This window comes from Anser brachyrhynchus (assembly GCF_964034855.1).
Source record: "Anser brachyrhynchus genome assembly, chromosome: 1".
NCBI lineage: Eukaryota > Metazoa > Chordata > Aves > Anseriformes > Anatidae > Anser > Anser brachyrhynchus.
This window is the reverse complement of record NC_137694.1, coordinates 81,271,478-81,288,523: the sequence shown is the minus strand read 5'-3', so window position 1 is coordinate 81,288,523 and position 17,046 is coordinate 81,271,478. Positions and strand designations below refer to the sequence as shown.

Below are 17,046 nucleotides of genomic sequence, written 5' to 3'. Positions count from 1 at the left end.
CAATCCACTGCTTGTGCAACAATTCCAATAAAACTGGTGTGTTTCAAAGTAAATGTTTTGCTTCCATGATTTTGTATTTTACAATAAATATTAGTTTCATTTAAATGCAAGTGCAAATACACAAGGGAAAATAATAATAATAATAATAAAAAAACTCCTTAGACAAATGTTCACAGTTCTTAACTACACAAACAGTATGCAAACAGTATGACAGAAGGATTGAAATGTCAGGACAGAAATGTCCAAAGAGCTTCTAGAAGATACTCAGAGGCTAGAATTAGAAGGACACTACAGGAATCCGTATAGAGCAGAGCATGACAAAGTACATTACAGAGAAAAAGCAGGCTTTTAGATCTTTTCAAAATCTTGGTCTTGAGTTCATTTGATATGTATATTTATTTATTTGTTTGTTTGTTTATTGGGGGAGGGGGCTGTGCTCCTTCTGTCCATGAATATTCCTACAGTCAGTTTCACTCCAGTTCATAAAGATGTAATGAAGAAACTTCATTAAAAACAAGAATAACAAACAGGTCCCAGCCCTGGAAACAGCCACAACAAAATGTTCTGTGGATCTATCTGAACTTCCCACTTGTATTACAAATCCTAACCATTGCTTTCTGAAGTTTAAAGTATAAGAAACACCATTTTGCTGCTAGACTGTGTCCTCTTTCCTCAAGAATACGTTTTCTTATGAGAGAAAAAGCACTGTTGAAACACTGTGTTATTTCTCGGTGTATGATGATGCTCTTAAGGTAAACTTAAACACGTTTGATGAACAGAAATTTGATCGATCCGTGACATTTCAACACATATAAATTGTGGCCACTTACCAAAGTCAGAACTTCATTTATACCACTAGAAACTCTCTTACTCTGCCTAATCTCCTTGCAATTTTGAAACTAAACCACTCAGCAGAATAGGCTCTGGAAAAGTGACTTGGCCTCTATCCACTGATAAGAGTAGCTACCTAACACTGTAGAGAAGGGAACTAACTGAAATATCTGCCACTGTACAAACAATGAATAAAAGTGAGATCATCCTAAAGAGTGCAAGAGAGATTGATTAAATCCTGAAAAAAGAAATCATTAAATGGTTGTATTCTTAGCTTATCTGTATCTATAAATTGCATAAGATGTAAAACATGTTAAAACATGTTAAAACAAATTAGAATTTTCATGTTTACAAAGCCTAGTAAACATTATTTAGTTGCTTTTATATTGACTTTCTTTTTCTTTGCAGATCTTACAGGTGAACAAGGTGATGTCCATCTTGTTTTATGTGATATTTCTTTCTTATCTTCGTGGCATCCAGTCTACCAACATGGATCAAAGGAGTTTGCCAGAAGATTCAATAAATTCTCTCATTATAAAACTCATTCAGGCAGACATTTTGAAAAACAAGCTTTCTAAGCAGATAGTAGATATAAAAGAAAACTATCAAAACACAGTGAAGAAAGTAGAGGCTCAGCAGGGCATGGATGGAGATGAAAATGTGAAATCTGACTTCCAGCCAGTTATCTCAATGGATACAGATCTCCTAAGGCAGCAGAGACGTTACAACTCTCCCCGAGTCCTCTTGAGTGACAACACACCGCTGGAACCACCACCGCTGTACCTCATGGAGGATTATATTGGAAATTCAGTGGTGGTGAACAGAACCTCTCGGAGGAAAAGGTATGCGGAGCACAAGAGCCATCGAGGGGAATATTCCGTTTGTGACAGTGAAAGCTTATGGGTCACGGACAAATCATCTGCTATTGACATTAGAGGACACCAGGTAACTGTGCTGGGAGAAATTAAAACAGGCAACTCTCCAGTTAAGCAATACTTTTATGAAACAAGGTGTAAAGAAGCCAAGCCTGTTAAAAATGGCTGCCGAGGCATTGATGACAAGCACTGGAACTCTCAATGCAAGACATCCCAAACATATGTTAGGGCACTGACTTCAGAAAACAATAAACTTGTAGGCTGGAGGTGGATAAGAATAGACACCTCCTGTGTGTGCGCCTTGTCAAGAAAAATAGGAAGAACATAAATCTGCATCTCTTTGATATATAAATTATTACTTTAAATTATATGATATGCATGTAGCATATAAATGTTTATATTGTTTTATATATTATAAGTTGACCTTATTTATTAAACTTCAGCAAATCTACAGTATATAAGCTTTCTCTCCCAATAAACAAGAGTAAAGGGTATGTGCCTCTGCTGTGGGCAACTCTAGATTTTTTTAGACTATGTTTGTGACACTGCTTGTTGGCAGCATACCGTAACCTGACTGTAAATTCTGTGTAAAATCAGTATTCTTCATTCAGTATTGTCAAGCCAGTGACTGTCATTTAGTAAACTTGTTAAAAATCAGATCAATGTCAAGAGTTGTGTACATATTTATATCCCTTGCTCTATACATTCACATTTAATTGGATGCAGTGTTGACTCCTCACTGCCAAAATGAAAAGGAACCAAAGTATGTGTTGTAGCCTGCAGCTGATGTCAATGTCAAAGGCATCAAGTAGCTGTAAAATACAATTTCTGTGTGTTATGCCAGTTTTGCCAATGAAATGACCATTTTCCCTCCGTTAGCATTTCAGAATAAATGCTAACAGTCCAGTAACTGTCGTTTACATTTTTGAAGCACATTTGTTTTGCAACTATTTCTAATGCTGCCAGTTAGAAACAACATTAAAAAAAATAAATCTAAAAAATATTTGTAACTAAGTTACTGAAGCCAAGAACCGATCTAAACTGATCATTAATGTAATACATAAAATATGATTTCTTCAGAATATAGTTTTTATTGTGATTGACTTCTTCCTCCTCATACTAATCTATTATTTTCAGCTTGAATTGTTACATCATTTCTCTCTGTTTTAATTTTTAAATTAGAAAAAAAGCTGGTGCTGTCTTAATATTAAAAGAGCCCTTGGCTAAAGAATTTTAGCAAAGATATGATATTATGGAATGGATATCAAAGCCACACACCCATACAAAGCTGTTTGTCTACTTGACAACTCATTGCCCACTTTTAATGGAGAGAAAAAATGTGTAGAACTGCTCAGCAAACCTGGTACCTTTCATAGGGACTTTTTTTTTGTGTGTGTGTTACCTTTCATAGGGACTTGTGCATGTGTGTGTGTGTGTGTGTGTGTGTGTGTGATTCAAATTCAGGTAGTCCATAGTTACAATGAAGTTCTTCAGTCCCACTGGTGTGAGCTGTTACTTAGAGCAGACAGATGTACTTGCATATACCTCAGACTATTTTTTTGCATTGTCATGTAGCTCCACTGGAGACACTAACAATTACACCGCCTAAAGAGATGGCCTATTATACATTATCTGTACTATGTCCTGGATGGTATCTTACTCCCATAAAGGTAAATTAGAGTCTTGTCATGGATATCAACAGAATTAAAATTGAACCACATATGTTATCTGTGCCTAGTTAGATCTTAATCCACAATCAGGGCTGAAAAATGCCAGCCCTTCAAAAAATCTCTGTAGTGGTCTTTAGTTCTTACATTACAGCTTTCATTGCTGTAACATGTTCAGCATCACAAATGAAAATAAGATCAGGGTACCCAAAAACATGGCACTAGAGTGCCTTTAATCATATCATTTTCACTACTGGAAAACCAACTTCAAATCTGCAGCAGGTCATCAAAGGCAACAAATTGTGTGGTCTTCCCTAATCCCTAACAGAGAGCCTTACACATTATAAAACCACTGGGAAAATGGACAGGTTACTCATGAAGCCAAGCATGGGAAAAGATGTGACTCTGAAAACCGGGTTGGAATGTGTAGGTACAATTTTGTAGCGGAGGCCATAAAAAAGTTTTTTGGAAAACCCTCTCAATTTTCAACATGTCAGGGTTTTTTTACCTCACATGAAATCATCTTGCTGGACTAAAATCTAGCTTTGGTTTTAGCAGTAATAGCTTCAGAGATTTGATACTAAGGCAATCATTAAAAGGCAGGAGGTGATGCAATATAACAAGCAGCTCACTATCTAATAAATCTGACTAGATTTTTTTCCTGAATTCTCTTTCCTTGGAAAACAAATAAACAAACAAAGATCCTCAACAAAACTTTTCTTATTTTTTTACCAGTAGACATGTTTAAGTTTCAATACGAAAAAAAAAGAAAGAAAAGAAAAACCTTACCCATTCATTTTGCTGCTTGTGGGGAAAAACATATTTTTAAGAGGCCTGTTCCACTGATTTTTTTTCCAAGTTATAAACCTAATTTTACAACCTGAATTCCCAAGTAAATATTATTTTCAGGTGTTGCAAGTAATTGAGAGCAGATATTGTCATGGATCATTAGCTTTAGATTCTTCCGTGTGGCAAGTAGGTCTGTGTCCATATGAGAAGAGGAGGTAAGAACACTAAGTGATCTTGGTTAGACAGTGTTGCTTCCAGACCATGAATCCATTAATTAGTGACTTCACTGACTTCATTGTTCCTACTTGGTTGGTGATGCACTTGCTTACATCACTGTAAATACAGAGAAAGTATATTGAATACAGGTGAGAAAATGTATTATTATAGCAAAATAAGTAACATCAGAATCAATCTTAATGTTGTTCTTTCTGCTCACTGAAAATCAAGGGATGTTCATTCTGTTAGGTTCAAAGAAAACAATTTATTGATCCAGTAGCAGGAACTGGTCTTCGATTCTTAACTTTACCAATGCATCAAGTGTTTTACAAGTGGCCAACAAAAACTTTTCAGATTAAATTTATCACCGATCATCTGAAACATATTAAATGAGAAAGAAACATGGTGCATAAGGTTATTAGATCGGCTGCCTCTTTCCCACCTCAGTATAAAAATGAATGGAAGTATTACCCTTTGGATCTGATCCAACTTCCACTAAAGTCAATGAAAAAAATCTCACTGACTACAGGGGAAGCAGTATCAGGCCATGAGTGAAGAAAAACCTGCAGATCTCAACCAGAGAGCAGAGCAATCACACACATCAGTTAAATGTTCTTGTAAATCCTGTGTACGCATAAGATGCTGTATAATTTTGTAACAAGTTTGTAAACAAAGCTTGTAATAAATTTGTTAAGGCCTAATTCTGTTTTCACTGTAGCTGAGGATGGTTTTATTGTCATCTTTGGTGAAAGCACAATGAATGAAGTTCCCAATCCAAAGTTTTTGTATGTGTATGAAAGTAGTTAAGCAAAATATTCAGCTCACAATACTAGTTTAATTTGAGTATTTTAAAATTCACTCCTATTAGGCAGCTCAGATGATCTGTCAATATTGTTTTGCCAATAGATTATTATAAACACACATTTTATTTAGCTTTTTTCCCAAATGACTGAATGCTATTCTGAAATTGCCTGTCTGTGTCAAACTGCATTTTCTGCCTTTTTTTTTTATTTTTTTTTTCCCTATTTTTTTACAGTCCATTTAGTTACAGTAAAAAATGTTCCACTGAGGTTTTGGGAGACCATCTGCATTTATTTTATCACCTTTGAACATGTGTTCAGGAATGAAGTCTGTGTAGTGAGTTTACTACTACCAAGAGATTTATGCTGCTGCATCAGGAAGAAACTTTGACTGGACTATACAGAGAATGTACTTGAAACCACTCTGCTCATACTCTGTTATTTCAATACTGTAGCAACCAGACTCTTTTTCTCAGCTACACATTGTGTATCAGCAGACAATACCAAACAGGAAACAAGTCTGATTGGGAGTTCCAAAATTTAAAAATCATTGATAATGACCTGATATTTCTGATCTTTCAGCAGACTTATTTGCATACTGAAGTAAAGTGCATAGCCATTCATTTCATTTAATAGAAACACAGAGACAAAATCAATGGGATTCTGTGTTCTCCATGACTGGTATGCTTATGTAATACATCTTGTGTGTGGTGGTGGGGCCAAGGGAGAGAAAGATAAAGTGGGGGAGGTGTAGGAAGAGGAGAAGGTGAAGGAGAAGGAGGGAAAGGAGGAAGAGGATAATAAGCTCCACAGCCTGTGAGAAGTAAAGGGCTGTGCTCAGGGTTGGAGCATTTTTAATGTGTGGAGGGCTTATTTTCCAAAATGCTTAGACTGTATTTTGTTACAGCAGATGGCAGAATGACGAAGCAAGCACAGATGTGGTGTAAAAAAAAGTCAAGCAATATAAGGATAATGAAACATTTTCTTGGGAAAGTCCACCAATTGCTGCCACTGTAGGTCTGTGTGGTTTTGTGCAGGTTATTACAGAGTTCAGCAATGACATTTCCCATCAAATTACATAACAAAACTCTGTGTCAGAAAAAAAAATATATACTACTACTTTTTTTTTTTTTTCCCTAAAATGTCTTAAGTTCATGAGCTGGATAATTTTATTAAATATATATATAGGTAATCACAAGCTGCCTTGGTACCTCTGATGAACAGCAAATGATAATGTTTTCCATGAAGGGCCCAAATATACATTTCTCCTTTGTTTTATTGGTGTTCTTTGAAGCCAGCAGAACCTGAAAGTTGTGTTTACACTATGGAATTAGACTTTTGATATCTTGACCTTATATTTTCAGTCATTTTAATCACAGGGTCCCATTTTGCAGACGTTAGCCATGTGATTAGGTGAGATCATGATCATCCTGCTCTAAATCATGCTTGAAAAGCTGCTGTGTGCACAGTGGCCCCATATGGAGCAAAAAGAGAGAGACTGACACAGCCCTATACCATCTATATCCAACTTCTCAAATCTCCTGCTCTGCTTTCAGTCTTGAGCTGCAAGTTTCTTAATGAAGGGCTGGATAATCAAGGATTGCTTCCTGTGTGTCCAAGGGTTGAGATGGCAGGCAAACCTTTGACAGAAGCACAATGGGTACTCCTCAGTTCATGTTTCTTGCTTGCCTAGAAGTAGGCCTTATATGAATTTAGGTAGATCTTCTGTAAAAAGGCTCTGTGATCGCAGCATGTCATTTATCTCCTCTCTAAAACAGAGGATGTTTCTACTATTTGCCTTTGCCACAGAGAGGAGAGGGAACTGTTGGTCATTTGTAAATCATATTGAGACCATTTGACAGAATATGCTAATGTGCTCAGGGTGGCTTCTAAGGAAGAAGGTGTGATGTTTCTTCTCCCTAAGCAAATATATTTCCATTCAAAGTGGGAGAAAAGCAATAACTGCTGAAAAGGGAGGGAATTGGAGCTGTGGGGTGGCAGAAGTCTTACAGAGATTTAGGAAAGTGCAGTTGAGGAAACTGTTCAGCTACAACCTCAGGTGAAAAACTCATTCGTGATGTTATAAGGTTAAAAGAAATACCACAAGAGCATTTGAAATACAAACTCAAAAGGAAAATGAACCTCTATTAATTGAGGTCAATCTTTCTGCATTAATTAGGAATTAACTCTGCTTGCTGAACATAGATGATGAAGTCTTGCTCTCGGTTAGCCTTATGCAGCCCCTGTTTTCAGCACTTTGAATGCATAAGGGGTACCCTATGGTGAAAGTATTATCCACCATGCAAAACAAGCCAAGGTGTCATAAAAGTTGTTAATTATTCCATTTAATTCCACAGATCTAAGTTTTAAAATATATTTTAACTGCCTGATATGCCCACTGCACGTATATGTAGCAGCAATTTACAAAAGAAAAAGAAACTAAATAGAAGTATGTAGTAAAATACTGTCTAGCATTGTAAAGAGCTCCTGTTGATTCCTTTTTATGTTCTCAGTGTCTGAGAAAGGAATTTTAATACAAATATTGGCTGTGTTTTACACATATTATTTTGTGTAATAAGCAGCTCAACTAACTGCTTATAGATGTTTGCAATGTGTAATCTTTGTGGCTTATGGAGCAGAGATATAGCTTTAAACTTGTTGGACAAAGTAGAATTTACAAAGTCCCATATTTGCATAGTAGGTAGTTAAACTGAATGTGAGATTGACAGAATATGCTTCTCTGACTCAGATATTAAATATGTTTTAAAATATTGAACGACAGCTTTCTCAAGTTATTACAAATACCTTCAGTCATACTCATATTTGACACAGCCCACTGCTCATATAAAGCGTACTTTTTATCTTAATTATTGCATACATCCAGGTAAATGTGATTCCCATTAAGTTCAGAAGATAGAATTTTGCTCATTTCTATGTTGCTGAGAGAGCATACTCAATAACCCCAATATATGAGCCAAATCACAGGTCAGAGCATGATTATTGAATTCATGCCCTGAGGAAAAACTTCTAGGAAGGAAATTTTTTCCGCTCTGCAAAAAATAATAACTGTGCTACCACAGTTGCAGTATCTATGCTGAGATATCACAAAGGCCTATGTTTGAAGTCTCAAGAAGGTAGAAACTGGCAGACTAAAAGCTGAAGGGCAGAAGAAATAGGTGGGTGGGTTAATAATTATCACACTGGTTCCTTTAAAATTAGACCCCTCAGACGTAAAATAGACTGAATAGCCCTCCTGATCCTCCTGATCTCAGGATCTGACTCAGAGGCACATATTCCCTAGGTCAATAATCTTGACAGTCTTGGATTCTTGCGACTTGGCGTCAGGATATGGTAGTTGTCCTAGGCGGGGGTAAGGGTGAAGAAAACCCTTCTCCCACCATAATCAGATAACAGCAAATATGCAAAAGAGAGCTCTCATGGGAACAGCTTTGTCTCAAACTCCCATGTTTTCTATGGTAGGTTTTTTTGTTTGTTTGTTTGTTTTTCCAAAGAAATGGAAGATATGGGTTCCTGAGAAAGGCTTGATACATGCAGTTTTCTCAGAGGGATATGAGGACACTGGAAAGCAAAAGTTAGACAGAAGCGGGAAAATTCTCATTCAGTAGCTTTATTCAATGATCTATTTTCCTTTCAGGTTTCTTCTTACCCTGTTGGTGGTCCACTACAAAAATGTGTTGTGAAATTTTCTGATGTGTATCCTGCTGTGGGAAACCTTGATATGTGAGTGGGAAAGAGCTGTAGTACCATAACTGGATTGAGGAGAGTTGCTCAGCAATATCTGTGGCTCCTTCGTCTCTTTTTCTAAATGCCATGGAGACTGGTGTGGGTCAGTGGCACAGAAACAGAGAGCAATTATGATATGGATGCATAACATCCTTTCTGTTCACAGCTAAGCAAAGAGAGCATGAGGTCAATGCTATCATTTCACAGGTTTCACCAGGGACAGGTCCTTTGTCTCTCACAGTAGAATATTGGTGAAGGATTCTCACTGCCATTTTGCTTTAAGAAATAGTAAGCTTTAAGAAATAAACAGGCATTCCTGCAATAATTTGGATCTGGGTCACAAAAAGTGAAAGACTAAAGAGGAAGTGGGTGTGTTTTTTGGTTTTGTTTTTGCTTTTAAACAATATTTACTCCGTAGCAGTTTCTGCTGAATCCATAATGTGCAGAAAAAGCCAGTCTGAATACTGGAAAATGCATAAGTCATCCATATAATTTTAGGGGGAACCACCCCCCACACAACTAATAAATACTTAACTCTATTCTGACCTCATGCAGGTTTAATGCTTGACTTCAGTAGGATTAGTCCCAGTTCTTACTGACACAATAAAACCTGAAATCATGTCTGTCACATTTTAAAGCAGGTGGAAAGCTCTGAACCTGATCAGAATTTCATTTTCTGTATACCATGTAGCTGCTCCCTGTGTAGCTACACGAAAAATATCCTTCAAATTATTTAATGTAATAGATTACAGGGGCCTACACTATGCTGCAGAAGCTTTAAACTATGTGTGTTCCGCATGGAGTGATGTCATTGTCAGAATTCCTGTTGATTCAATGCAGCTCACCAGGTAAACTCAGGTGCTTTCTATGGCACCAGCTAAATAGTCTCCACTGCGAACCGCCATACACAGAAGTTAAGGACTTGTCTCATTCAAAATTAACTTTATTTCTTGCTTCAGATGTAAATTCACTGGTCCTTGTTTTGTTTGAAGAAATGATGACTAAGAAAAAAAACTATATTTGCAGTTACTGGCACTCAAAATTAAATTTTGAAATCTATAACTATTGCCAACACAAGAAACACTGGAAAATTAAGACTACAGTATGCACCCTACAAACTCTGTGAAGATGCTCTTATTCAGAAACAAAACTGCTTTAGACAATAGAAGTCCAGTCTCAGCTAAGACAAAGAACCCATTCCTGTCAAACAGAGGTACTCACCTAAGCTTGTTTTTCACTGAAGCTTCACAAAAACTTTCCCAAGCATTTTTCAGTAACCAAATATTAAGTATAATTAACATGCATTTTAGGACATTACAAACACTCCAGACTTCCAATCTGAAATAAACTGAAATGATTCATTCTGTGTAAGCATCCTAGAATTAGTACTCTTATCAGCCTTCAGTAATTACCTGATTTAGAAACTAGGGCATCCAGCTTGACTCCATAGGCTTGGAAAACTTATCTGAGAATTTTTTCTTTGACTGTTCTTCCATAAATTCTTCACAAATGAAAAAGCTTTTACAAACCCTAAACATAATCCGAAGTATCTGCTTCTGTCAGCTCCAAGGTCATGACTTTCTGAAGTGTTTATTAAATATTCCATTGCCCCAAACAGTGACCTACTCTGTACAGACAACAGTGCAGACTCCAGAAGTGAAGAACTACAACTCATGAATACAACAAATAGCACAGAAGCTGATACCAAGAAACTTGCTGGAAAGCCAAAACTAAAGTATGATAATATCAACAATAAGAGAGAGAAGCAGGAAATAAAATAATAATAAAAAATAATAAGAAGAAAGGAATCCAAAAGTTTGTAACTTTCAACAACAACAATAAAACAGATAGCCTTTGATAAAGCAAGGTTCTTTTTTTTTTTTCTTTTTTTTTTTTCCTCATACGGTGTATCCCTCCCTTATTATTGCCTCGTAAAACCCATTCTTTCCATGAAAGTAAAACATAATATCTTGAGCTGAAATTCTGCTGTCAGGGAGATTTTCATGCTTAAGACATGTAGTGGGTCTCTGCTTATAATCAGGGTAACCACTCCTAACAAATTCTTTGCTTAAACCTGTAATCCCACTCTGTCCATCTGGCTCTGGGAGTGGCTTATAGACTCATTCTTCAAAAAAATTGTACAGTTAGGATTTACTGAAGAGCTAGTTCCATCACTTGGCTGCATTTAAGTGGATTTAGTTCACTCAGCCTTCTTACCTTGGTCCAAGATAGAACTTAAGCATATGTTCAATTTTAAAGAGAAGAATAGCTATCTTGAAGTTGGTAAGATTAACTCCATGATTAAAGGTAAACACACACTTAGATGTTTCTATGAACCAGGGCAATGATAAGGTTCCTTAGTGATTTTATTACTGGAAATAATAGTGATCCACCCACCCTTCCCTTGCAACCTCCCCCCCCCCCAAAAAAAAAAAAAACACCACAAAACAAAACAAAACAAACAAGCAAACAAAAAAACAAACACCAAGAATATGAACAAACCCATAGCTCCCATTCCATAAAAATTGGTTAAAAATCCTGGGCGGGGGTGGGGGGTGGGTGGGGGGGGGATAAGAGCAAATAGACTGTAAACATTTAAGACCTAGTCCAAGATTCATGGAAGCTTGTAAAAAGCTCCATAAAAATCCAGTAGATTTACAAGATAAAAAATAACAACCAACCAACCCAACAAACAAACAAACAAAACACACCAAATATATATATTTTTTTAATCAAAGGATAAAATTAGCAGATAAAGTAGTATCCAGAGTGCAGTAAAACATTTGGCAGTACTTCACAAATTCTTACTTGAAAAAGACATGCAACTAGACTTGGATATGAAAACAGTCACCTGGACAGGGAGCTGGTGAAAGGAATATGAATAACATGCAAAGATAACTGGAAATGTGCTTGAACCAAAGGGAAGAAGCTGTTCCATGGGTAACTGCAGAAGCAGCTATAGATCTGAGGCAATTATCAAGACCACCTCAGTGACTTAGATGCTTACATCCCACGTTTGAAGGCAAATCGGCCACTTCCCATCAAACGAGGTGTTTGGCAGCAGCACTCTCTAAAAGGTGCGAGGAAAGATAAGAGAAAGTGCTGGGGGTAATTGTTTGAGACCACTTCTTCTTTGCTTAGTGACTCTTATTCATTAAGCTGCTTAGAAAGTTGCTACAACCTCGAATGACATGCCCAGTGAAAGCTACCTGCAATTTCTCGGGATTTACCCTTCCAACCATTCATATCCCCTATCCAAGACTTAAGCAAGTTGCTACAATGAGGTCCTAAGCCCTTCCACCTCCTTGGTAGATGAATCCAGCACTTTATGGAAGATTTAAGGCAGACTTTTGGAAAGCTGAGAGATTCCTCCAGCATAAGACCATAAAAGGGTCCATTACATAAAAGTCACACCTTTGTCCCCTCATACTATTTTGCTGAATGCCAACTGCATACAAAAGGGAAGGACCTAAGCATCATCCATTAACAAAGTGTGTGATTCAGATGTAAAATTTCACATGGTAATAATGAATGTACTAAGGCTTTTTTCTTTTCTGCATCTTCCTGTGTGGTTCTTGCCTGCACTTTTGACTTTAGATACTGTTTAATGTCATCTCCACTGTCAGAATAGATGATCATCCATCACTGTGGAGATCCAGAGGTGTTAAAAGAAAAGGACTATTAGCTGTCACTGAAGCTGACATATTGCTGTTCAGATAGCACTAAGACTTGCTTTCACGTATCTCTCCCATCCACAGCTAATTTCTGGTTATGGATGGAAGTATCTCTGGCTACCTTGGAGGTATGTTCTGGCTACCTTGGAGGGGCTGGGCAATGGTCACAACTAATACAGGGAAGTTTATCCAATGTAGTTAAAGAACAAGTTATCAGCTTGGACACAAAAGTCTACTGATATTTCTAAAAAAGCCAAACAATTCTAAATGAGAGTTGAACTACAGGGTGCTGCTTAGGGTAAACCAGATTGTTGTTACTATCCTTCCTAATTAGTTAACTCTGTCAACACTGACCAAAAATGAAAGAGGTCATGAAACAGCACATGGAGGAAATGGAAACCTCAGGAAAACAGCTTCAAAGAGTGAAAAAAAAGAGAGGGTAAGAGAAAGGGAGGAAGAATCAATTTCTTCAGACACTTGGCAGTGGCGACAAAATGCCTGCTCTCAAATAAAAATGGACAGTTTAGAACAGAGCTGACAAATTTGGTACAATAATATTGAGGTCATTATTCAAACGACTCTTGATCACTGACAGTCATGGGTCATCAACCACCTCCCTAGGACGTCTGTTCCAGGGTTTGACCACCCTCAGAGCAAATAAATTTTTCATTATATCTAGTCTGAACCTCCCCTGGTGCAGCTTTGTGCCATTTCTGCTTGTCCTGTCACTGGTTAACAGAGAGAAGATGCCAGCACCTCCCTTTCCACTTCCTCTCAGGAAGTTGTGGAGAGCAATGAGTTTGCATCTCAGCCTGCTTTTCTCCATACTAGACAACCCATGTGTCCTCAGCCTCACCTTATAGGGCATGCCTTCTAGACTGTTTACCAGGTTTGTTGCCTTCCTCTGGATGCTTTCAAGGACCTTAATTTCCTTTTTATATTGTGGAGCCCAGAACTGCATGCAGTATTTGAGGTGAGGCCACATTGACACTAAATACAGTGGGAGAATCACCTCTTTTGACCAGCTGGCTATGCTGTGTTTAATGCACCCCAAAATGCAGTTTGCCCTCTTGGCTGCCAGGGCACACTGCTGGCTTGTGCTGAGCCTGCTGACAGCCAGCACCCTCAGATCCCTTTCTGCCGAGCTGCTCTCCAACCACTCGTCTCCCAGTCAGTGCCTGTGTCCAACATTACTCTGTGCCAGGTGCAGAAGAACATTTACTCATGTTGAACATCATGTCTTTGATGATTGCCCAATGCTCCAATGTACCTAGATCCCTCTGGAAGACCTCTTGTCCCTCCAGAAAGTCAACAGCACTTCTCAGTTCAGTATCATCAACCAAGACAATCAACCATTTCTGTTCTGGGCAGGGGACAAGATAAAGTAGCAAGAAGATTGACTAAATTAAAGGAATAGTTGAGGCCAAAAAGCTGAAGACCACCCACACAGATGAAATGGGAAAGCACTAATGGGAAAGACATTTTGGAAGTTAAAAATATAATCTAGGAACACAGAGCTGTAAAATAACAGCTGTACAGCAAGGCAGAACAAAGTTTTGTTCAGTGGTGAATGAAAGGTGGCTAAATGGAGAGACACCGTCTGCTTTATCAGAAATAGGCTCTGCCAGGCCATAAGCCAGGACTGCTTCATGTGGAGAAAGGACAGATCGCATTCCACCGAGATGGCAACACAGCTCTGTTCCACAGGCGAGCGTAGCAATCTTCAAAGTAACAGTGAAATACTAGATGTTTTAAAAGGATTTCCCACTATATTGATGTTGTTCCCATAACACAAGCCAAGGAGTAGGAAGGCAGCACATCAAAATACATTTGCATGGGCTTGGAAACAGACGTCTTCTGTACTAGCTAAAGCTTTCTGCTGCCTGTAAAGGCAACGTTTGGACTGCAAGTCCATGGAAAATAAACTTCCTACAGCACCTGGACCAAAGACAGGATGCTGGGAAGCAGTCATTGCCAACGGTGAATAGAAAACAAAACCCACAGACATTTCAATCCTGTAGGAATGAACATACTGGTTCTGTTCCAGGGTTCAGCCAGATCACTTCAATTTCTTCCATTTCTATGAGCACATTTGTCCCTACAGTTTAGGATTACTATGACTGTAGTGGTACACCAAGTGTAGAGCATAGACATGAAATATACTATGATTCAGATTAATTAAATAGTATTTGTGTGCACTTTTGTTCAGAAGTACACCTGATGCAATGCAGGAAAGGTGTTGCTATGGCTGTTGCAAGGAGTTAGTTATTCATCTGTTAGTGGCCCTTCAATTTGGGAGTGAGAGCAGTTGACATGCAAAGCACCGCAGAAGAACCACAGGTCACAAGATGCAGTAGCTCCACAAGCTTGCTCCACAAGCTCGGGAGCTGACAACACTCTATGCACTTCCCAGCCCTTCCTTCTCAACCATCACATTTTGTAACAGCAGGGACCATAGTCTTTGCTACTGTCTGCCTTTCTGCACTCTTCTTTCTGACAGCTCAGTGTTCCTCACTACCACAGCTCCAACCACTCCTAGATTTTTCTTTCAAGCTGCAGTACATGACAAATGCAAAGAATTGACAAATTTCAGTTTTTCATTTTACAATCTGAGAAGCTCTTCAAAACCCCGTGCATAGCTTGGAAGAATCCTGAAGCAGAATAAGACCATCATCTTGCAGTGAAGTGGCTGACTGCTCTATGATGCACTAACTACTACTCACATGCTCCTCAGGGACAAGGTGTTGGCATGCTGGAAGAGAAGGGTATCTGGCTGAGCTTACTGATGAGTTTCCTACCGTCTAACAGCATTCATACAAGAAGATTGTGTAGATCCCTTCCTGCTATGTTAAACATTAATTTGTACACAAACCTGTTAGTTCTTTCTATTAAAACTCCTGATTTATGATGGGTCAGGCTTCCTAATCTACAAATGTTATGCTTTATTTATCCAGCATTATTATTCCAATATGCTTATTATTCTTGTGTTATTCCATATTACTATTCAGAAACTATTTCAACCATTCAGTGGAATCCAGATTGTTTTCTCACACAATATATTTATCAAAGGTGGAAGCATTCACTGCTTATGTAGTGAATCAGTGCATGATACAGATCTGTGAATGGCATCCATTGACATCTGCTTGAGATGCAGCATATCTTTTAGCTACCTTGCCTCTTGTCACCTTTAGCTGTTACCTCTGCTTTTTATTTTTAAATCCAAGAATACTGCAAAGCAGTTAGAAGTGAGTGGAATTTACTTATGCTATAAATAGGGAACCTGTCTCGCACCTGTTTTATGTAGTTACCAATGACAGCAAAGCACTGAGCCTTTGAGAGAAAAACAGAAATATTACTTAAAATTGAAAGGGAAAGAGCCTACAGGAGATAGTTTAATCAATGTAATCTGGCAATGTGCTGCAAACTGGAACAGATCCTGCTCCTCACTACTGGCTAAAGAATAGAGACAAATTTTAAAGGCTATGGACATTCTTTTAATACTAGTAAATGATGTGTTACAGCATTTTCACCGTGATCGGACACAAAAGAAATGTCAGACTTACCGCTGGATGAACCTTTTTCAATCATGTGTGAGACCCAGGAGTAAGAAAGAGAGAGCTGTGGAAAGGCATAACAGGAACTAACCAGTTAGGAGACAGAACAGGCACCAAGCAGCCAGCAGTTGCAAAATGGCTACGGTAAGACTGGAGCAGTTTGGCTCTGTAAAACTTAAAGGGACAGATTTATGCAAGCACACTGAGGGGGAAAGCCTGTGTAAGAGCATAATTCTCCACTGGGAGAAGGCAGACCCCAGTCCCAGAAATTTTTAAGCATGTTCTTGACTCTAAGCATATGAATGCTCCTATAGACTACAGTCTGTGTATTCCTGTACAAACAATTAAGCATGTATATAAAAGTCTGCAGGTTTGTATTTACTGAAATAGAAAAAGTTACCGTGGAAGACAGATGCTCCGACATAGTGCTTGTTACAACTTTATTGCAACAGGAGTGTGGTATGGTCGTAGTTACTACCCCCTCTGGTGAGATAATCTAAGCAAGGTATAGTGTTAGAAGACATATTAACAGTCTAGGAAAAAAAAAAAAAAGTAATTGAAATGTTTCCCCCACCCCTCCCCAATCTCAATTCGTTGCAATAAACATTGCTCATTTAGGCATTCTAATATTTCTAATTTATTCAGCATAATATCCATAATAGGCCCCTAATCACATTGAAGTAATCCAAGAGCACTTTGGACTGATCAAAGTAAGTGAAAGTAACCTCATTTACTGAATTATACCTCCCATCTGTTTGTCCCCTATTAATGAATCACAGACATCATGCACTCAAAGGGTGTCAATATTTTTGAAGGGAGACCGGAAACACCTCAATGATAGGGGACACATCTTAGTAGGCTTGCCATTGGCAGTGATCTTATGAATACACATTCTC

The 17,046-nt window shown here is 38.1% G+C and overlaps 1 protein-coding gene across 1 annotated transcript in view; it reads left to right on the top strand.

Moving 5' to 3' along the window:
* NTF3 (neurotrophin 3) overlaps positions 1-2,788 on the top strand; it is a 50,860-nt gene extending 48,072 nt beyond the window's left edge. The window contains exon 2 of the mRNA XM_080577716.1: positions 1,240-2,788. Coding sequence (XP_080433842.1) covers positions 1,240-2,034 — 795 coding nt within the window. The 3' untranslated portion in view covers positions 2,035-2,788. The remainder of the gene's footprint in view (positions 1-1,239) is intronic.
* The last annotated feature ends 14,258 nt before the right edge of the window (positions 2,789-17,046 follow it).